This window comes from Schistocerca americana, chromosome 4 (genome assembly GCF_021461395.2).
Source record: "Schistocerca americana isolate TAMUIC-IGC-003095 chromosome 4, iqSchAmer2.1, whole genome shotgun sequence".
Lineage (NCBI taxonomy): Eukaryota > Metazoa > Arthropoda > Insecta > Orthoptera > Acrididae > Schistocerca > Schistocerca americana.
The window spans coordinates 74,503,214-74,526,996 of NC_060122.1; the positions used below are offsets into that span (position 1 = coordinate 74,503,214).

The 23,783-nt window shown below is 43.8% G+C and overlaps 1 protein-coding gene across 1 annotated transcript in view; it reads left to right on the forward strand.

Annotated features, from left to right (window-relative positions):
- The window catches only part of LOC124613269 (cilia- and flagella-associated protein 299-like), a 56,626-nt gene that overhangs the window by 12,054 nt on the left and 20,789 nt on the right, over nt 1-23,783 (forward strand). The window contains exon 2 of the mRNA XM_047141961.1: nt 17,376-17,553. Within this exon, the coding sequence (XP_046997917.1) occupies nt 17,376-17,553 (178 nt within the window). The remainder of the gene's footprint in view (nt 1-17,375; nt 17,554-23,783) is intronic.

Genomic DNA, 23,783 nt, shown 5'->3' on the forward strand with positions numbered 1-23,783 from the left:
GAATATTTGGCTGGGCACATATCATCAATTTCTGCCCACGCCAGGAACTGAAGAACATATTCAGAATGTTGCTGCAGATCATGGGGTTTCAGTTGCTGCATCATCTGGATCTTGAACGAGTACCAGTGTGAAACAGACTGTAAAACTTCTGGTAAAGCTGACCCTGGGATGGACAATTCTTGTGACACTACACTGGGACTACCCAGTTGACACGCTACATGGTCAGTTACAGCAACAACAACCTCATCAATAGCTTCCACCGTTATAACATGCCAATAATAGGGTACAGCCGACTCTACACCACTTTTGATATGAAATTGATAATTAGTTAAATTGATAAATTAAACCATCCCTCCCCCTCCCCTTCCACGTAACCTACTGTTCTGCTGAGTGGTTCTTCGTGTAACCCCCACCCCTCCCTGGCCCAGGTGTTCCTTAGTCTTTTGTACTGCTAAGTGGTTGCCCTCACTTCTCCCCTCCCAAAATTAATCTGTTGTTATGCTAATTGGTTTATGAACATATGGGGGTTGCTTTATGACCCCCTTGGGATAACTCATCATTCTGAGAAATAACCTACCCCACCCACTCCACCTTCTCCTCCACCACCCCTTTGGAAATGGAATGCCGATCCTGAGACACTGTTTTTGTCACCCCTCGCCAGTACAGTTCTGAGCCACTTTTCCCCCTCCTGGTAAATTCCCCAGCCATCCCCTCCTCTCCCCTACTTATGAACTGGTGGGAAAAGATGCAATCTGTGTGGAGCTGCTGAAGAGGAAGGATTTCACAACGCGAAATGCAGATCAGTGTCAATTACATTGCAGAAGATATATTGTTTATTAATAAAATTATGTTTGAATGTTGTTTATTTACTCAGTCTGCGAAAGAGAGGGCTCCTCTGCTTCCCTCGCCCAGTTGTGAGTTGGTGGGGAAAAAGCTGGTGAGGATGGTTCTGTATTTATTTTTGGTAGCAAATGTGTTCGGTTGACAAGATGTTGAGAGATGAGTTCAATAAGGGTATTGCTTGTAAGCACACAGCCTGCTACATGAGGAATGGAAGGAGGTGATAATGGGTGATTGTAGGGGGAATATTTTTCAGCAGATAGTGGTGATACAGTGGGATAGGTTGGGGGGGGGGGGGAGGCATTTTACAATTCATAGAGACTATTACCTGTGATGGAGCTGTTCGTGTTTTTTCGAAATGGCCAGTCAGTCCACAGAGCAGGAGACAACTTCGCCCTATTCCACTAACCCAGACTGAACGAACCAGAATTGCTCGCTTTGGTGTATGGGCCATTGCTGCCAGCAACGAGAGGTTCGAAATTGGCAGGAAATTGTGCTATAACCGTATCTGGAAGAATTTTCTTTATTTTGGCAGGAAAAAACCGTAGCCTTGCTGTCGGAAATTCAAACAAAGACAACTTCTTAAAATTGGTGGAGCAATAGAAGAACGCTATCATGAAGAAGCACTCCCCCACAGATAGAAAACCCTCAAAAGTTGATGTTGTTGTTGTGGTCTTCAGTCCTGAGACTGGTTTGATGCAGCTCTCCATGCTACTCTATCCTGTGCAAGCTTCTTCATCTCCCAGTACCTACTGCAACCTACGTCCTTCTGAATCTGCTTAGTGTATTCATCTCTTGGTCTCCCCCTACGATTTTTACCCTCCACGCTGCCATCCAATACTAAATTGGTGATCCCTTGATGCCTCAGAACATGTCCTACCAGCCGATCCCTTCTTCTGGGCAAGTTGTCCCACAAACTTCTCTTCTCCCCAATCCTATTCAATACTTCCTCATTAGTTATGTGATCTACCTAACTGAAACAAAAAAAAAATCTCGCCTCCACATCGAAAAACGCTTTGTAACCCACCGAATGATCCGGAAAAATTGGAACTACACGTCGGAACACATCTGGAAAACTGCGACGAAAAAGACACTGTTCTAAGAATTCTGTGCTTGGTAAAGATATAAAAATTTCATATGCGCAGGTATAAAAACACACATATCGGAAAACACCAATGAATTGTGACAAAACAAGGTATCATGAGAAAAAAACATCGATGAAAATTGTCCCAATTACACATTGCTAAAACCGATAGTGAAACAAAGCCATAAACTGGTCTACACATACAAAGTAGTACGTCGTAAAAATTTCTGTTCTGCCGCTACTCAACCAGCATACTGGTTAGTTCGCTATTTAGCCACCCATACGGCGTTGTGAGCGCCACTGCAGGGACGTCTTCCCGTGGTAGCGGACGCAAGCCCGGGCCAGCAGCCACGGGGCGGCGGCTCACTTTGATGACACAGTCCAGCGACCGCAGATCTGAAGTCAGCGTCCTTTGGTATTGGTTACCTGAGAAATTTCTGTCAAAACACATTCTCTCTCTGTCTCCTTTTCTCAAGTGGCTACCTCTTGTTGTAACACCTGCACCTCAAACCCGTATACCAAGGTGTTCTTTCTCCTCCCGAATACTGCATTCGTATTGGCTAATATTGAATCACTGAAGGTATATAAAGCGTCCTTTACATTTCGGCTGTCCACTGAGTTCGGCCTGAGCCAGCGAGTTGTGCGCAACGCTGCCGCTGCGCGCTACACTTCCTTGTCGGACGAGGGCTTACGAAGTTATGTGCTGTGGCCGCTGCGAGAAGCAAATTTTCATGTGTTGTTTTGACAACGCAAGCAAATTGTCGTGCTCTGCGCGCCACAGCATGGGAAAGAAGAATACGTGGGAAAGAAGAATACGTGGGAAAGAATAATACGCGGAAGAAACCTGCTGCAACGAGTGGGCTTTCGGTTGTGCGACTCACTGAGTTTGCCCACCAAGCCAAGAAGACCGAGAAGACGAGTAACTGCCTGTCCCCCCTCTGTACGTCAAATACAGGGGCGGGTGGACAGCGCTGTTCGACTTAATGACGACCTGCGCCAAGAACTAGGTGGTCCACGAGTCTGTCGACACAGACTCGCTGAACTGCGTTCTGGCAGCAAACTTGGCCGATCACATGGCGATAAAGAACCCTGTGGCCTCCCACATTGTCGACGCGCCGCTGTCGCGTGAGAAGGGGCCTTCCGATGGAAAGAAGACGACTAAGGCGCTCCTAAGGGGATTGCCTTGGTGCTGTGTCGAGGCAGCAGTCCGTGAAGGGTAGCTGCGAGCCGAGTAATGCAACCGCAAGGCTGCACAACCGAACGAACAAGAAGAGGCCGTGACAGTGCAAACGGCCGACGGCGGGGACGACATCTTCGGCTTGCGGAAGGTGCTGGGCTTCCTTGTTATGACAGTTCTCCCGACCGCCATGGACCACAAGCCCCAGTGCTTCAAGTGCCAGGGCGAGGGCCATGTCGCCAAGTAGCGCCGCAACGCCCAAGGCCTAGGTTCAGCAGAAGGAGTTCAAACCCCAGCGAATGCTCCTGCAACCTCACAGAAGGGCGTTCGGATTCCTGCCCCACCGGCCGCCCAGCAGCGCCGCAGGGAAGGGTGCAAAGAAGACAGCCGCCGCCCCAACGGTAACGGCAGCGACGCCGATAGCCATCGGGCAGCCTCCGCAAGGGAAATAGAAGACAAAAGGGCATCATACATCGCGCATGCGTGAGAGAACGGCCTGCAGCTCTCCGACAAATCTGCGGCGCAGTACGCCGAGTAAGCAGAGCTGCTCGAGGAGCAGCTGCGGCAGAGCTGCGCCACGCAATAACAGGAGAAGCCGACCAACAGCGAGCTGCCGCCGTTCGGCACTAGTCTGATGATGCTGTGCCAAATCACTGACGACACGGCGCAGCAGAAGGCTCAAGGCAACGCACTGCGCTGCCACACCGGACTCCTTAATTATTATAGCGACCAATGGCACTGACACGGCATCCTCTTGCACGATACCCGCTATTAATATAACCTACCCTTGCATGACCTGTCGAAGTCAGCAAAACATCCGCTACTGCTCTTACTACTCGACCTAATTGTCGCAGAGGTTTTCTTCCCTTGACGTTTGCCTTGGCAATATTTTCCCCCTCTGCCCTTCAAACCGCTACCCTCTGTTCGACTTTCGACCCAATCTATCTCCAGATGAGCGCGTATTAATGGTTAACCTTAACCGGACATACGCAAACCTCGCAGTACCCACATCCTGCGAGACTTCACTTTAGTGAAAACTAATCCTTATGCAGAGATGGTAATAGAACTTTTGAGTTGGCCTAAAAAAAATCCATACGAAGTAATGAGGAGCCACAGTCAAGAATTCGACACATCTTCATACACGGCCGACAATCATTATGGTATTATTCCACAGAACAAGAAGATTATCACCCTGAAGAAAGATTAAACGAATGGGTTACAAGTTGAGAATCGTACTAAGAGTGAACATCATGCGGCATTGTGAGTCTTCTCGATCAAAGACTGTCTGCAGTGCCTTGCAATGTTACTCACGGTGCTCCGCTACAACGGCAGCACATGGTTCAGCAAAGTAGTATTTGATCGAGAGGACACAACGTTTACAATGTGCTGGAATCTAAAATCGGCCTGTCACCTCATGATGATAAAGGGTTATTCATGATCACACGATTGATACCCGCCTTTACTCACACTTTTCACTTGTTGAGAGAGAGGGGCTTGGGGGACTCTGAGTGAGAAGGAGAGAGGGAGACTGGGTGTAAATGTTGCAGAATAATATGACCCTTTTATCATAGTGTAAGTTATTGTGTGCATGCGTCTGCATGTGTGTGTGTGTGTGTGTGTGTTTGTGTGTGTGTGTGTGTGTGTGTGTGTGTGTGTGTGTGATGTAAATATTTGTTTATTTACTTACGCACGCCATATGTGTGGGGAATCTGTACTGTATACACTTGTAAATTTATACCTTGTAAGAAGGTATCTGTGCACCATGTTCGTCAACAAAAGTTGTACTTCCAAATTATCTGTCCCTCACGTGTATCGACAAAAAAAAATGTTTGGCAGAAATATATATACTCACCTTGCACGTCATGTAAACAGAATGGTTCCAAATTTTACCTGCCACTAGCCGTCCAATTCTGATTAGTTTTTAATTGTAGATGTCTATATACATAGTTCACAGTGCATCAGGATTGTTGTTGTTTTTGTTGTATAACAACAGTGTCATTGCTAGTTTTGGGACTGTGGAATTCAGTAGTAGTGTAAGAATAAAAGTATCTCCGTGTTAGTGTTAGTGTAGAGTTATATATCTGAAAATTGTAAACATTACTACCAGTGAATTTTTTTTATTGTGTAAAAAACGTATCTCTGCATTGGAATATTAAAAACAAATTGCATCTCAAAAACCAAACTGTACCTTAAGAACCGAATTGTTTCTTAAGAATCAAATTGTATCTGTGGCAACTGAATAAACGAGAGTTACTGTATGTCTTTGTTGTTGTTATCTACAAAAAGCCTATCCCAACTGTATATATAAAGGGTGTGTGGGACACAAATAACATTATTTTTGAACATGAAGGTGAAGTTAACATGGAAAATAAGAAAATATTTGGAATGGTTGGCTTATGGAGGGCTTATGGGAAGAGGAGGCACGTGACAGGGTCCGTTTCCAAGACATATCGCAGACATGTCTAAAATTATATCACCATTACTTGAAGAAGACCACAGACGTAGCATCTAGGCAAAGCTGTATACTATCAAAGTGGGAGCAGGGTGAAAGGAAATCATACAATGATTGTGAGATGAAAATTCATTTATTTTCAATCTTTCTTAAAATTAATTTTACATTTTCATAAACAGACACAGCACTATTTTCACACATTTTCTTCGTCAGTCGATGGAGAGCAGGGCACCTGTAGAATCCCACGTCTTGGATAGCAACGAGCTTGAAGATTCGACGCAGCCATGCGATTTTCTCCTTTTCTTTGATAACATTCGTGTGGTCGAGTGACGTTACCATATTTTTGTAGGGTACATCCATGTGAATGGATGTACCCTAGAAACGTGTTAACCACTTTGCACTCCGCCATGTTTTAGCACACTTCACATCCTTGAAAGCCCTTAGCGATGCAATGTTTGCTGAGAATGTCTCTGTTATACTGGCATCTTCTGTGTATGCTATGAAGCAACTTCTTCAGATATGAACTGTCTACACTCAGCATCATTGATGTGTGTCCAATGGTGTTCGCACCTTCGGATGCCATTGTGAAATGCTCTGGTGCTCTGGATATGACTCAGCACCTGTTCAGCTCATTGCACAACACTGGTGAGTGGGCGGAACTAGAGTACATGCTGCAGTCTGTACTGGAAAATTTGCCAAAGATTCAGGTTCAGTTGATACATCTATAGGTCCAGATATAAGTATCTCGTTCTGCTTTGAGCAGTCTGTTACGATGATTGGCACCAGCTCCTTGAATTTCAGTGTGCTGGGTACTCATCCATCCTCTTCGTAGTATTAAGGACGGAACCTAGCATACAAGTCATATGCTAGGTTTTATACATTTTCATTCCACTGCAGGTGTAAACTAAAATATGGGTAGAATTCAGAGTGTATGTAGACTCTGACGTTAGTCAACCTGCATTTGTCAAATTCTGTGGAATAATTTGCTATACACCCTCTTCTGTTAGTTTGAAACGCAAGTACGACTAACCTGGCTGTCTCCAGTTGAGCAGAGGTTTTAATAGCCCACATTTGCTTGCAGTCGATAGCACTGGGTAATCGAAAACCTCCCATGAACATAAGATAACGGTAGAAACACACCAGCAATCAGAACTTTTAAAAGCTTCTAATGCTGCTCGTCTGATACAGTGATGTGTGGCGTTTTACACATGATTTTATTGATAGTGATCTCGTTCTCATTTTCAGTTCCGTGAATGTATGAGTTGTTATCCGTTGCTTTCCATGCTAGGATTAGTTCCTGTCAGGATTCATAACAATTCTCCACATGTCTTCAAAGTATGCCATAAGCAGTTTTAGAGGTATACATGCTGTAAATCTCTTGGTCTCTTCCACTGTTCTACCCACTGGCTCTTCAATAAACCATCCAGCATTTTATAAATCATTCAGATCTGAGGGAGAAGGAGACATATACGTTTTAAGAGTATATGCTATGCCTACATTGCATGTATGATCAGTCTCGACCCCATTAAGTTCATTTTGTATCTCTTGAAACAGAAACGCTAAAGCACTACCGCAGGGTTCGATGCCACTGCAGCAGTACCGTCCCTTTTCGTAAATGACCCATCAAAATATACGAAACTCCTGCATGGGAAGCTTAAAGCGCCTTAGTGCTGGATGAAAATCCTAATTTTATCGTTCTTATTAAATGTGGTTGAAGCATAAGGTTTATCCGAAAAGTATTCCAGGCATACAATACGCTCGTCGTATGCCTCTGGGCTGGTTACTCGTATATCAGCCGAAAGAAACTCGTAGTTCGGACGTGTTATCACGTTGCTGTTCTGTTGTGAAGTGCCGCACTCTGCATTGTACACGTTTGTTTTATATTTTATGCCCCTGCTGTGTCTGAAAATATGAGGACGCAGGGAAGCTGCTGCGACTCCCGGTGGTTGAAAGTCGTCACTGCCACTTCTGGTCCAGTAAATTAAAGATCGTCGCTTCTTCCTTCAAGATGTGCCGGTTGGTCGAGGCTACTGCCGCCGCTTGTGGTCTCCCGGCAATCGGGCTCGTTATTATCGTCGAGATATTTGTTGGGTCCACTGCAGATCGTAGCCGGTTGAAGGTCGCCACCGCTTCCGGTCCTGACATGTTTCTGCATATTCGAGGTCACTGTTGGTTCCACGTTAGATGTAGGCCTATTTGTACAATGATTTCCTTTCCACGCACTTTGTTATCCTGGTTCACAATATGCAGCTCCGCATAGTCCAATATCTAAACTGTGACTAGAAGGTAACTAGCGTTTGTAGGTGTCTCAAAGAACTTATACCCTGTTCCAGCTGATGGGAAGAATTCGTATGTTGTGTGAATCAATCTATTGTTGAGATAAGGGTTTGTTGCAGTGTTACACTAAACATGGTTTATACTGACAGGATGTATATCTACTGACTGGTAGGATCTGTAAAAACCTGCCCTTTGTGAAATCCAGTAGTCGTCCTATTGAACCTTTCTGCTTGAAGTCAATCGCCGCAATCGGTGTCTTTATTTCAGATTTAAGTGTATTGGTGTTTGCACATAGCATAACCCCTTTTCAAACCGTTTTAAAACATCATTTAAATCGTCAGTATCGTACGCACCAGATTCTGTTTCCACAATTTCTGCTTTACCGTTAATTGCCAGATGAAGTTTGTTGTTAGCCTCGGTGATATTCGGCATGTTTTTGTATGTCTCCAGTCCAGTCGGAGCAATACTCCATGACCAATAGCTTAATTCAATCGGTAGGATGTAATTCGCGTGTAATACTGACGATTATCCTTTTAAAGTCAGTGTATATGACAGTCCATCTGAAGCTCTACTGATGAGTGGATGTTTAATGAACCTCCTTCTTTACCCGTCTTCGTAAACTTTAGGAGGAAGGTGATGCACAGATGCCCAGGAAGTAAATATTAAAGTGTTGGTGGCCGTGAAAATTGTAGCACACACGTCTTCTGTCGGTGAAGTACTATTGTAACTCTTCTGGGGGCTGTAGGTCTCCAAATGAGTCGAAATAGTAGACATTATTTGTATTTTTCTTAACATACGCTACCCAATTGGTTCCTGGTACCACAGCAAAACCTAAATTTACAGTTCTGCATTCTCCAGATTTATGTATCCCACATAAACACACCATGGAATCTTAGAATAGTGAATTTTTTTTCTAACAAACTTGACCAGGTCTGTATTTGTAACGGATCAGCCTGGTAGGACAGTTAATGGGCTTTTTTTATTTATGAAAACCTTTCTTGTATGGTTTCAGATATAGTACTTTCCCGATGGCTGCTGCTTCCATCATGTGGTTGTGTATTCTTGCTTTCTCTAGCTGCTCCAGGGAATTCTATGCGTTCTCGACTGTTCTGGCACTAGCCCTGCACCACCAGTCTGTGAACCTATCGCTGAGGTACCTGGGAGGGCAGGAATGAGTAAGGGGAGAGTTTCACCTGATGTCTTTGGTATTGGCAAATCCTGGGGTGCTTTAACCAGTCCTATATGCTTCAGGGCGCTCTTACCTGCGTTCGTCGCTGTTAAGATACAGCTCTTTAAACGCACCTGCCATGGTTTCTCCTTCTTCATCATCGTTGTCTTCTTCTTCTTCGTCTTCTTCTTACTCAGTGCACGACGTGCGCCGTTAATTACTTGTTTACAACTCACACCCAAGCCGAACTTAATTTTACTACGCATGGTTTTTTCGACTAAAAATACTGCAATGCGCTACCCTATACCAATATACGTTCCCGCCCATATTGCCCTGGCTTTATCAGATAAAATTCGGTCCGCAACATGACGTTCTGGTAGAGGTTACGCCTCGACAAACAGATGAATCACCACAAGCCAACCTTTTTTGAAGATTTGTACCAGATCCACAGTAATTATACCACAGAATGTACAATTCAGCTGGAAGTTTGTCCAGAATACCACCACCATCTGGATTCTAGAATGTGTCTCTTATCATGCATGTTATGCTACTGTGCTGACTATGCTCTGCGTACCCCATTATATAGCAAATTGTCAGCGTCAATGCAGCTGCTTTGGTTGCAGCTGGTGGTGTATTCCCCCAACATCTTATGCCACGCTCTATAAGAAACACATGTGGTTCTGAACTCTTCCGTATTTCCTCTTTGTAAAAGCATCCTGAAATTTAAGTGCCATTGCTATCCTTTAAGATGTAAGTTCTGAGGTTTGTTCTCTGCATTTTCTAAACTGTGAACATCTCACTCTACCACTTTCGGAGGTATGACTTCTCAAATGCCGTCTTGTCTCTGAGATACCTACCAAAAAACCTACATTAAATTTGTTTATGTGGACAAAACATTTTAATACGACAGTATACATTATCAGTAGTCCATTATCATGAACGTCAATTGGTTTCATTTTTATAATTCTATGTTTGGTTAATTAGTTTCATTTTTATTGTGCTATGTTTGGTTCGATTACACTGTGCAACTATTTCTGGGACGATATCCATCCAATTGTATGAGCTGTGAAGATTAAAATGCATCCACATTTGAGCTTTTATTTTCTGTTCGAACATTTCATACTTGCCTTCAGGTGGGTGAATGTTGAGTAGTGATGTATTCCATACCCATGGATCACAGTCTTGAAATACCTATTGTAAAACTTCCCACCACGATCAGTTTGGAGGTTGCCTGGACATCGATTCGTCGCTCTCAGCAACAAATGTTCAAACACCTCTGTGACATATTTCACCATTTTTGTTTTCACAGAAAATGCCCAGGCAAATTAGGAGTATGTATCAATGACCATTCACATATATTTGAATCCGTTATTTGCAAATGAATACTTCCACATATCTACAAGATTATCCTGCCATAAGTCATCCAAACCTTTAATCATAACATGCCTACGAGGGTATGTTTCGTGTGCTGATTTGTGCAGTTCTTGAACTACTGTCACCATACATCTTCCATTATAAGCCTCTCTGTGAGCTTGGAGATTATTGAAAGAAACTTATTCAAATAAGCAGTATTACCAGCAGAAACTGATACCATGAGCCGCAGTCGATCTTCTAGCTCATTGGGGCCGTCGTTGCATATATACTGTGGGATCGATTGCTGACTCTTTCCTGCTGGATGTCAATTCCATCACCAATACTGTATCAAACATCTATTATAGGTTTTGTAATGGTTCTATATTTCGCACAGCACCAGTTTCCCCTCTTTCTAATGTACACCAGTCAACTGCAGTACTTCATCACATCTCCAGATTTTTGGGTGAATAATTTACTGTTTTTCAGGGATTCAGTAGAAGAGGTTCATTAGGCCTATTGTTTTCTGATGTTCCCTGTCACCTATCTGTATGGTTTTTTCTTTTAAACTTACAGGCTGGGTGCCCAACATGTACGGTTTTTCACCACTGACACCAAATGTTTTGTCTATCCTAGCACCACTGTGACAGTTAATGAAATCAGCAACGCTGTCGTCATTGTGTAAATGCGCTAAGAATTCATCGAGAGAATCAGTAACTGGTTTAAGGATTTCTCTCGGTGTCTGCTCTCGATCCACATGTCCTGACCTTAGCAGTCATAACTTCTCTCGAACAACCTTCTTTGCCGCAGTGACCTTATATTTAGTCGATATCTTCCTGCATAATAAGTGGATTCCTTTGCAGGGTGCAACTTATACATACTCCGTCCAATTCTATCAACCTTTACAGTTACGTTGTGTACATTCGTTTAAATTCTATTAAACTTCACAGCTAAGTCGTCTACCTCCTTTCTCAGAATTATCCGGCTGTATGTCTCTAGTTCCTCAACCCTAGTTCTAAGTCGTTGATCAGTTTCAGTCTCGATATGTGTTCGAGTGGCTGAAATTTTACATCTATGTACAGACGCATTCCCTGTCTGTGCACACCTGTCTTTTTGGCTGAGTGCCTTACATACATGCAAACTTATCCATGTTGTGGTGTAAACTAATGAACTCACCTAGCCGGCCGCTGTGGCTCAGCAGTTCTAGGCGCTTCAGTCCGGAACCGCGCTGCTGCTATTTCCGCAGATTCAATCATGCTAGTCCCCCTTAAACATCCAACAACCACCACCACCAATCATGCTTCAGGCATGGATGTGTGTGATGTCTTTAAGTTAGTTAGGTTTAAGTAGTTCTAAGTCAAGGGGACTGATGACCTCAGATGTTAAGTCCCATAGTGCTTAGAGCCATCTGAACCATTTTTGAACTCATCACTTTTTGTCATAGCTATCTATAAAGAAACCCCAGGAAGTTCCGTCTATAGCTAATGTTATGCAGTTTTCTTGATTTATCAATAAGAAGAAACCTGTACTGTGTGTGATTCCAGCAGTCTCCACATACCTTTACAAATTCATTGAGTGACATATCAATTTCTACATGAACTTGGTAAATGTGCTTTAAATTCAAATTATGTTTTTTATGGCAATGATGAGGTTTGCATTATCTCTCACCAGCTGTTTCGGTATTCTGGAATATATTTGACTCAAATAAAATAGTCAAGGCCCGTATGACGACCAAAACAGAAATATCGTCGAATTTGATCCTGGTTTTCCACAGCAACACCATCAAATATGAATACGGTGTTTGGCTTTACCTTTTCTGGAAGAGGGACTTGACTGCTTTGACTAAATGTCATGTGCGTTACATCATCGACACCTTGCCGTTTCTCTTCCAGGATTTGGTACTAGGGCCAAAATAGCGGTTTTTGAAAACAGCAGATTCCATTCGAGTGTGTAGGCAGTGACATGAGAACATTTGTCTCGCTGCAGCTCAATTGAGCTACAATTATCACCTGTGTATTACTAGGTAGAAATATCCCATTCTTCTTCTGGTCTTCTTCCACACCATCACAGGACCAGTCACTCACAACACAGTCCTGATATTTCACTCACCCCGCCATGATACCGACTACGTCAGTTTTTGGAGTGCAATAGGTTTTTATATAAGTATATATACATGTCACCAACTGAGCTGCAATGCTCATAGAGTATATATATATATACACATGAAAGTACCACCTGTCATTTAGTTTAACAATGACTGAAGACGTTTACTGTGGTGACGAGGTGATTCAGACAGCTTGGTGTTGCTGCCATATACTAGACATTATAGTGAAAATACAGGTATCAATAACATTATTATGAGCAGTATGAAAAAATAAATATGATTTGCGCTACCAGACATTTTTATTTAACAGTCATACATTGGGTGCACTACATCATAAAATCAACTGGTTTTATCTTTATCTTCACACCTCTACAGACTTTAGCACATAAAACTTTCTTGTAGTCACAGAATTCAGCATGTATTTCTCTAAAACGCATTGGTGTTCCTTTAGCTTCTTCTTTTGGCACCATATTGATGCAGTGCTCTAAATCGTCGGCAGTTCATTCCATTCCAATTCTGAAAACCACAGTTTAACTCTTCTCAATCCATTTTCAATTTCTAACACAACACGCCAGTCATTTTCCACGGATGCTTATATACCGATATTTAAGCGCTTTGAACCGCTAACTGTTAAATTGTAAGTTGACGTGAAAATCAGTTGAGCAGTGGGAGAAACCGGTAACTTCTCATCTACCACATCAACATTCTTCCTTGCAGTAACACTGTAATGTTCTGGGATGATCTGTGTCAGAGATCAATATTGACCTGCGCCCTGTGTGGTATAGGGTCCCTAGAACAATTCTTCCGAGAGTTAGCGACTGGATGGATGTCTTCATCACACAAATCGATGATAGGGGTGAGTAATAGCAGCTCATTGTCCCGCTTCAACATGCTGGTCAGTTGTGCTATAGTATCCCACGGTCCTGTTGCTGCTGCTGGTCCTGATGGGCCGGAGGTCGCTGCAGGTCCCGATGAACTGGCGGTGGTTGCTGCTGGCCTGGACACGTCAGAGCTCACTGAACAAAGAGGAAGAAGAAACAATAAGCATTCCACACACAAAAGACATGGAGCTGAACAAAGACATGGAGCTAAACCACAGGCTCTTAGTTTTACGTTTCTTGTGGGAGACGGAGGCTGGTGGTAATCTTGGTTGCTTTTAACACTTCATGGTTCTTCCACTGACTGACTGTCCCTTATATACCTGACGTCTTGACTACCTTATTGGATTCAGCATTTCTTTTGGCTCCCGCCAATTTCCAGATGGGGGACGGAGGAATGCAGCGTTCCTGTTGGTTCCCAGGGGAACGAAACTCGTTTTAAGTGTCCTCAGTCGAGCCCCATGCATCAAGACAAGCCCGTCTGGTTCATTCAGTCTGGGGTAGTGCAACAGAACAAAGTTATCTTTCTGGAGTAGTGCAACAGAACAAAGTTATTTCTGCACTGTGGATTGACAGACCATTTCAAAATCATGAACAGATGCAGAACAAGCAATAGTTTCTGTGAGTTGCGAAATCCATCCTCAACACATCCCACTGCATCACCATTAGTTGCTGAAAAGTATTCTCCCTACACTCATCCATTTATCACCTCCTTCCATTCTTTATGTAGGAGTCTATGGACACATGCTCAGTTGTATACTTACAGATCATACACTTATTAAGCTCCTCTCTCAACATCTTGTCAACTGAACACACTTTCTGCCAAAAATAAAGGGAGTGCCTTGCTCTCCAGCCTTTCTACGCCAGTTCACAAGTGGGAGAGGAGAGGGGAGGAACCCTGTCTCTCACAAAATGATTAAATAAAAAATATGGAAAATGGGTTTTATAAATAAACAATATATCTTCAGCAATGTAACTAACGTTGATTTGAATTTCGCGTCATGACATCCTTCCTCTCCAGCATCTAAGCACAGACTGCGTCTTTTTTCCAGTAATTCACAGAGTGGAGGGAGGGGGGAGGGGAGGAAAAGTGGGAGGGTGCAGTTGGGCAGAGGAGGGGAGGATTGGTGGGATTTCCCAGGGGGGGGGGTGGGGATAAGTGGCTTAGAACTGAACTGTGAAGAGGTGACAATAAAAGTGTCCCAGGACCGGCATCCCTATTACATATGCGTGGGAGAGGAGGAGGTGGAGAGTGTGGGATTGGCAGTTTCTCAGAAGGATGGGTTATCCCCAGGGGGTTATAAATCAACCCCCATGTATTCATAAGCCAATTAGTATAACAATAGATTAATATGGACGAAGGAGGTATGGGGCAAACCATTTAGCAGCACAATAGATTTGATGACATCTGGGGCGAGGAGCAGTGGGGGTTGCGTGAAAAACCATTTAGCAGAACATTAGACTAAAGGGAGCAATGGTTTAATTGATCAATTTAATTAATTAGCATATCAGTTTGATATCAAAAGTGGTGTAGATCGGCTTTACCCCACTATTGACCCCTTTCTCTTCCAGGTGTTGCCTGTGTTTTCGAATTTCATTATGATTTTCTTTAAACCATTTAATGAAATTGGGCCCCTCCTCACACCTTTCAGTTGGCGATACTCTATCAGTGCAGCATTGGATTACTGCCGTTCAGATAAAACAGTTCTCCTAACGGAGTACAGTCTCTATTCTCGATAGCCATACTGTTTACTCATGTTATGGCTTGTCTAATGACAATGTTTATGTCACACTGTCGTACAAACAGTGTACAGCGCCACATTTGCACATTTTTACCAATTGCTCTGCTCCAGCGAATGTTTTTGTTGGAAAGTAGAGAGCGTCGCCTGTTGAAGTTATTTCGTTACACTGGTAATCAGCATTAGGATATGTTGGCGTTTTTGGGAAATTAGGTAAAATTTGATTCAAATGTAAGAAGCCTGTAAATCAGTGGTCGTCAAATTGTGGCCCACGGGCCGCATGAGCCTCAAATCAAATATCCATGCAGCCCGAGGATCTCATATATATCTACATCTTCACCTACATGGACACTCTGTAAATCACATTTAAGTGCCTGGCAGAGGGTTCAACGAACCATCTTCACAATTTTCTATTAATCCAATCTCGTATAGCGCGCGGAAAGAACGAATACCTATATCTTTCCGTACGAGCTCTAATTTCCCTTATTTTATCATGGTGATCGTTTCTTCCTATGTAGGTCGGTGTCAGCAAAATATTTTCGTATTCGGAGGAGAAAGTTGGTGGTCGGAATTTCGTGAGAAAATTCCGTCGCAACGAAAAACGCCTTTCTTTTAATGATGTCCAGCCCAAATCCTGTATCTATCCCATATTTCGCAATAATGCAAAACGTGCTGCCCTTCTTTGATCTTTTTGATGTACTCTGTCACTCCTATCTGGTAAGGATGCCACACCGCGTAGCAGTATTCTAAAAGAGGACGGACAAGAGTAGTGCAGGCAGTCTCCTTGGTGGATCTCAGTAGTATTTTACTCGTGTTAGCGATCTGGCCCGGTTTCGCACTGGTAACACAAAGTATCTACGGCCGGAGCACTTGATAGCGGCAATTTATTTGAAGGGGCACTACTTAGAGTAATGATTAAAAATCGCAGAACAGCGTTAGTTAAGTGAATATCATGGCCCTCTTATCCGTTATTTAAGCATTCGGTACCACGACGCTTCCGTTACCAAGCACGCACTTTACCACTAGAACACTAGATCATCAACTCCGATTCTACTCTACAGTTTGATATGGAATCCTAATTTCATTCTGCGTCTGGCGATCTTATACTTCATTGGGAGATGTATGCTAGGTTATAAGACAGTGAAAAATCCGCCGTCCGACTGGTTTCTAATCCGCGAGCTTCCAGTTTTCAGGCAGGCGCTTTATCGGTAAACCACCAGATTCGACTCAGATTCTGCTGAAGCTTCACTGTTGTCTGCAGATGTACAGTTATGTGGCAATGGCATCGTTTCCAAACCAATTTTAACGAAATATTTATAAAATTATACACAGAAATCATCCTCGTGAATCAGTCTATCTGGTAGACAAAACCGGATCAAAATCACTAGTTCTTGAGATTAGCCCGAATATAGAGGCAGAAGCGAACGGTCAACCACAGTTTATGTGTATGAAGAACAGGAAATGCTTCTAGCAACTAACAGCCAAATCCAAAGACCTCAACTAACGTTAAGAGGTTCTTACGAATATAGTTTTCCTGGTCAGTAACAAACAAATATAATTACAGAGACAGTAATACTGTAAACATGTGCTTACTTTTAACTGACGTTGGTGAATTCGGACTTGAGCTGAATAAAAGTGACAGCTTACGTCAGGGGCAGAGGAGTAAGTAGCGTTACCACTACGAGATTAGAGGATGTGAGAGGGAGAATGTTTTATTGTTTGTCTTCCAGTAGTAACAACTCACTGACGTGGGCGACTCCTACCGATGTACTGAAACAGTTAATAAACATTTATCATTATTTCTCGTGTTGCATAATGCATTTAAATATAATTACTGTTATTAATCAGCTACCGGTAATCACCCGCTCACATAGAAAACGCAAGAACACATCATGAGGCAACTACATTGTTACAACTTTGGCGTCGCTGTGGGGTGGGCAGCAAAGTGAAAAAGAAAACAGTCGACACGAAATGTTTCGAAAGGTGCCGACTTTTAACGATCGGTGCTTGGCTGCCAGCTGTCAAATTATCGCTCCCTTACTGTAGGTGGTATATTAGGGGTCATAAAATACTAATTTACGTAGGTAAGCATTTATTAAGAAGGCCGTTACCTGTGCGGCCCGAGACGCCGCCCCAGAATGTCAGAATTGTTTCTCGAGTAAAAAAGTTTGTCGACGACTGCTGTGATAATTCTGGTCTATTGCGTGCAGTTAACAGAAGATGGAAGTGAAGTGATAGGTAAGTGGCGGAAGAGGGCAGGGCTGTGAGGCGGGTGGAGTGTCAGGCCGGCACTGGCTGCTGCGCAGGAATCCCAACACTCTGTCGCGGGAGCAGTTCGAGCACCGGCGGCGCGCGGCCGCGCTCTTCCAGACGCCGGCGCTGCTGGAGCAGCGCGACTGCTCCATGCTGGCCGGGCCCATCTCCGACCCGCTGCTCGTCGCGCTCGCCGATCGCGAGAGGGCCAACCGCCGCGGGGACCTCGCTGTGAGTCCGCACTGACACACCTACTCATTTGTTACGCCTGCAGCCAGGTTTCAGAACATCTCGCGCTTCCTCAATTACATATTGTCATTCCAAATAACGCAGACATATAAATTTCTTGCTCTAATTAATTTTGCTGTCTTATGTCATGTAAGGCTGCGTTCACACTGCCGGCCGGGCCGGGCCGGGCTGATGCGTGCTGGCTCGGCTCGTGCCTAGCCAGCTCAGGCCGACGAGTAGTGCATTCACATTGTGCGCCGCGCCGAGCCGGGACGGCGAAATGGGGGAAAATCCACTTCTCCGATTTTCACGTTTTAAAACTTCTTAGTGGTATATAAGACTTCGCCACATCGTTTTATGAACTTATTTTTTCCTTAAAAGCGTTACTTACGTCGTGAAAAAAGAAAAAGTCTACTTTTCGTTTCGCGTGATTTCTTAGTTTCGTAACGCTTCCCAACCGATTTTGAAGAAAGTATGTGGCTAAAGAATCTGATTTTTGTACACGTGGTAGTGCAACATCTTAGCTTCGTATTGAATCATTTATCTTTCCATATTTCTTAACAGTCATTGTGAAATGATGCTATTTGTCAACGTTGTGCACTTGATTTACAAATCTTGTAGTGAAAAAGTTATGTAGCGGGTAGCTTGCTGTTAGATCCGTTTTAGACCTTACATTGTTGGGTATGAAATGTAGCTAAAAGTATCAAAAAGTTTTTGAAATTATAATGATACTGATATCTGTCTCTGGTCTCAAGTAATGCGAGCTATTCAGTGGCGTCAGTGCCGCGTCCGCAAGCCACGGAGTTCGCGCGGTTACAGCTTGGTTTAGTGTAGTCATATAATGCAGGACAGAAAAAAAAAACTAATTACTAGTGATCAGCGCAGACCTAGTGCCGGTCCCTCGTATTATTTTAATGGTCTCATTCTCTAGATAAATCCAAATGTATAAGAATTTTTCCCTCGGCTGCTGGACAATCATCTGCTATGCTTTTATAATTGGCCACACGTTGCATCACAAAAGACAAACAATTATTTGTCATCAACATCCTACAATTAGTATGATGTACATTTCGTATTTCGAACTAAAAGATAACTGAAGCGCAATTCTGTAGTCTCGTTGTCTACTTTGACAGAAAAAATAATGGAGAGTTAATGAAACTACTGTAGATCGGCACAGATGTGCGTTTCATTGTTCTTCATTGTTTTTTTTTTTTCTTCCTTGGCGGGCTGCGCTGCACTGTCAAGGTAATCCCCACTCTTTGGCTAAATGGCTGGTCGGAGGCCAAATAAATAAATTTAAAAAGATCCCCACCCTTCGACAGCTGACAAGCAAGTCAGTAGAAATCGCAGCTGCAGTCAACAGTTGCTCGCCTTTAGCTAGTCTGTGCTGTCGTGTAGAACAATGTCTTCACTCTTTTATTGGTATTGTTTTGACTCTGCAGTAACTCGTCGAGTTATGAAGTACAGAAGAACTAGGAGGTTATGGATTCATCCCATAAATAGCGACAGACATTTAGGAGAGTTTTTTTCTTTATATGAAGAACTTAAAAACTATCCTGAAAAATTTTATTCAAATTACATAATGAATCATAATACATTTCAGTATGTGCTGCAGAACATTCAAGACAAAGTTTCTAATCAGAACACAAATTTTCGCAGAAGAATAACAGCAGAATAAAATTTGTGTGTAACGGTTAGGTAAGATTCGTTAGTACACACATTTTGGTTTGCAGTAGAACTTTGTACAGCATTCACTACCTCCAATTAATTGTAGTCATGGATTTGTATTTTAAATTTCACATACGCTTACTTCTGAGGGGAAGAGAGTTTATGGGACTCCTGAGAACCATTAGGAAGTAATTAGCTTCGTCATTTTGGGTAATGTCTTGCTGTGCCTTCAACGAAGAATCGCAGAAATACTCCTTCAGAATTTTACAACTTTTTTCTTCATGATGCAGCGCTTGGCAGTGGTGACGGTTCATCATGTGGAGCCACTGATGACCTCACAGAATTCTTTTCATTACCTTGTAAGATAGACAGATTGATAGGCGAACAGTTTTGAGGTAATGCCCTTTGACTCAGTGGTTCTATTTCCTCTGATAAGGAACTGCCACAGCATGACTTTACAATGCATTATCATCTGGTAGGGACACATTTCCGTCCCTCAGTGACACTCATATCTGTCTCCGTTTACAAGTAAATGCGAACTATTCAGTGGCGGCAATGCCGCGATCGCTGGCAAGCTATTGTTGTAAATGCATGTAAATACGGTAGATTAAATAAATGAAATAAAAGTAATTTCGCATGTATCATTATAATAAACGTAATTTTTCCTCACTGATTGTGAAATGAAAGACGTGTGCAGTCACACTTGTGATGAAAGCAGAAGGGAGACGTGTGATGCGTGTACTGTAGAAGCTGTAGTGCTGCTCCACAGGCTCGCGCCTGCGGTCGGCTCGCGCCGGCAATATTAAACACTCGGGATGTCGCCGGCTCGGCTCCGGGAGGCTCACGCCGTGTCGGCGCGGCCCGGCCGCCAGTGTGAACACCGCAATTCAAAACCATGTGTTTGATATCGAAGCGGGCGGCGGCCCGGCCAGGCTCGGCTCGGCCCGGCCGGCAGTGTGAACGCAGCCTTAGAGTTCTATGCTGAGGATGTTAATAGCAAGTGACAGTCGTTTTTCATTTGTAGTCAGTTTTACAAGGTTTATCTTTGCAGATATCTGATAGGGCTTGGGATTGAAGGGCCCCGGAGACGAATGAGGCATCTTTGGTGATAACGCTAGCAACATTGCATGAAATCGTTTCTTGCCGTTGACCCGGCCACACTCGGGCGATTTACAGAGAAATTTCAAACAATGTTTTAAACACCATTTTGTCGTAAAGTTTAAAAATGACATTTTGTTTTAGCAGAAATATCGTGCAATGTCCATAGACTGAGGAGACAAAAGTCATCGAATAGCGATATGCACGTATGCAGTTTGCGTTAATATCGCCTACAAAAGGTGTAAAAGGGCAGTGCATTGGCGGAGCTGTTATATGTACTCGGGTGATTCATGTGAAAATGTTTCTGACGTGATCGTGGCCATACGACGGGAATTAACAGACACTGAATGCGGAATGTTACTTGGAGCAAGATGCACGGACCATTCCATTTCGGAGATCATTAAATGAATATTCCGAGATCCACAATGGCAAGAGTGTGGCGACAATACCAAATTACAGGCATTACCTCTCACCACCGACAACGTAATGGCCGACGGCCTTCCCTTAACGACAGAGAGTAGTGTCGTTTGCGTACAGTTCTCAGTTGTAGCAGACAAGCAACACTGCGTGAAATAACCGCAAAGATGAATGTGGAACGTACGACGAACATATCTGTGCGGACAGTGTGGCAAAGTTTTGGCGTTAATGGACGGTGGCAGCAGACGACCGACGCGAGTGCCTTTACTAAAAGCAAGACATCACCTGCAGCTGGTCTCCTGGGCTCGTAACAGTATCGGTTGGACCCTAGACGTCTGGGAAACAGTGGCCTGGCCAGATTAGTCCCAATTTCAGTTGGTAAGAGCTGATGGTGGGATTCGAGTGTGGTGCAAAACCCACGAAACCATGGACCCAAGTTGTCAACAAGGCACTGTGCAACTGGTGGCGGCTCCCTAATGGTGTGCGTTGTCTTTACTAGGAATAGACTGGGCCCTCTGGTCGAACTGGACCTGTCATTGACTGGAAATGGTTGTGTTCGGCTGCTTGGAAACCATTTGCAGCCACTCATGGGATTGATGTTCTCAAACGATGGAAGTTTTATGGATGTCAGTGCGCCATGTCACTGAGCCACAATTGTTCGCGATTGATTTGAAGCACATTCTGAACAATTAGAGCTAATGAATTGGCCACCCAGATCGCTCGACATGAATGCTATCGAACATTTGTGTGAAATAATCCAGAGGTCAGTTCGTACACGAAGTCCTGCACCTGCAACATTTTCGTAATTGTATACCGCTGTAGAGGCAGCATGGCCAGTATCTCTGCAGGGGACTTCCAACGACTTTTGTCCGTGTCACGTCGAGTTAACGCACTACGCCGGGCAAAAAGACGTCCGACGCGATATTCGGAGGTATCACTTGACTTCTGTCTCCTCATCCCCCCCTGTCTATGTCGATAAATACTAGCAGAAGTAGTTAATAAAACGGGAATTGAAATTTATGAAACTTGTCTTGGAACACTTTACTTACGAACTGTAGGCTATGTTTTCATTTATTAGTCTTGTAGTTTAACTACAAGTACTTAAACAGCGGATTATTAATCTCGATGTGGCCATCAGGGTAATTAAAGAAAAAAAAAACGTTTACAAACTGACATTGCAGATCGGGCATACGGCAAGGATCAATAATCATATACGAACCCGGAGTCGCAAACGCCATCGGGGGGCTACTAAATGGCGTTGCTGCTATTTATCCACATGCTGCAAATGGACGTCCGTTGCAGGAGAAGCTCAAAGTTTTGTCCAGATGCATCGAGACACGGCTGACATCGACGCTGCATTGAACGGCGCACCCTCTCAAATATACCTGTCGTATGTCGAAGATATCCTGCTGCTACAGCAATCCTGCCCGGTAGGTCCTCCGGCGATGTAGCAGGTGTTTATAAAGAAGGCCCTTCAGAATACCCCGCAGGAAAAAAATCGATTGGGGCCAGATCGCGTGATCGTGAAGCCCATGCGACTCGCCCACCGTGATCAATCCAAAGGCCGGGATAGGTTCATGCACATGTCGCCTGATTTGTCTGCTAAAACGCGCGGGAGCTCCGTCGTGCGGAAAACGAATGCGGCGACGAATAGACATGGGAACACCATTCAGCATCTCCGGCAGAACCTGTCGCAGGAATACGAGATACGTGCGACCATCACGATCATCATGTCGGTTCCAGGAGAATGTACGGCCCCATGAAACAACTTCCGGCGATGCCAGCCCACAAGTGACCATAGCGCCCTCTAGTGGCGTTTGCTACCCACGGTTCCTGTGTGGTTACTGATCCTTGTCGTAGGCCAGTTGTGCCATGTTAGCTTTTTTTTTATTTTTTTGTATCATTCTGTGTACGGTGTACCAGAACTCCACCGACACTCTTTCAGAGCATTCTTGTATAACAGACCGAGGGTTCCGATGGCTCTAACGAGTTACGGCATTTCGTTTGGTTTCTTACCACAGTTAGCTTTGTATCTATATTACACTGAAATTAGTGCGCAACAGTGCAGATGTCGACGATATGTGCTGTGAGTCTTGTTTCCATTCGCTCACGGTACCATGTCTTGGCAACTGTAGTACACCTTTTATTCTTCTTCTTCGACCTTCCTGTCAGTGCTACCCAGTTCTGTCTTGTGTTTGTTTTTCCTGCAGCATCCATTGTACGTTCACAGTGATACACAGCAGTACTAATGACGAAAGGCTGGCCAATATTCAACTCGTGTTTGGGTTGACTGAGTGCTCTCGAAGAGCGAGACATGGACGCTATGCTAAGGTGTTCCTGCAGCGACGGCGACCACAACGCAGTACAGTGTTTCGTCAGAGGGTTGTAGCATTGCTCCGTGTTCTAAGTCGTGCGATGCACGTTTGGTTACTTAAGATTTCAGACGTCTTCACTGTTGTGAAGGTATCTTCAGAGAAACAAGAATGACTGCAGTAACGAACTGAATAAATTATGCGTTTATTATTAGTCTGTGACTAGTCAACGGAGATCAAGGGTCCCTTATACCAAAACACTCTGAAGGTATCGTTGAGCAACCCCTAAAAGTTTATCAGTGAACTTTTGGTTCATCGATTATAAAATGACGGACGTACGTGCGGCTGCAGACTGGGCATGTTCTAAACCTCTAAATTGCAATTATGTTTCATCATACTGCTTAGAAATTAACAACTATAAAATTGCGTCTAATTGTTTCACAAATAAATCAAAATCGCCAGTTCCAGCCCCACGAATTTCTGCTTTCACAGCCCTTGCGTGAAATCCTGCCCACTATAAAATCGAAAGGTATTAATGTTCTTAGATTTGTATAGAAAATAACAAAAATGTTAAAGAAAAACAAAAATCATTAACGTGCCACGCTCCAAACCGCTAGCGAACTGACTGGCAGACGCTACACTTTCGACGAAACATTCTTCAGCTTATCCATTACAGATGGCGTTATACTTGTTGAATGCTACCGTAATCTGGAAGCTTCTATTATTTTGAGCGCTATA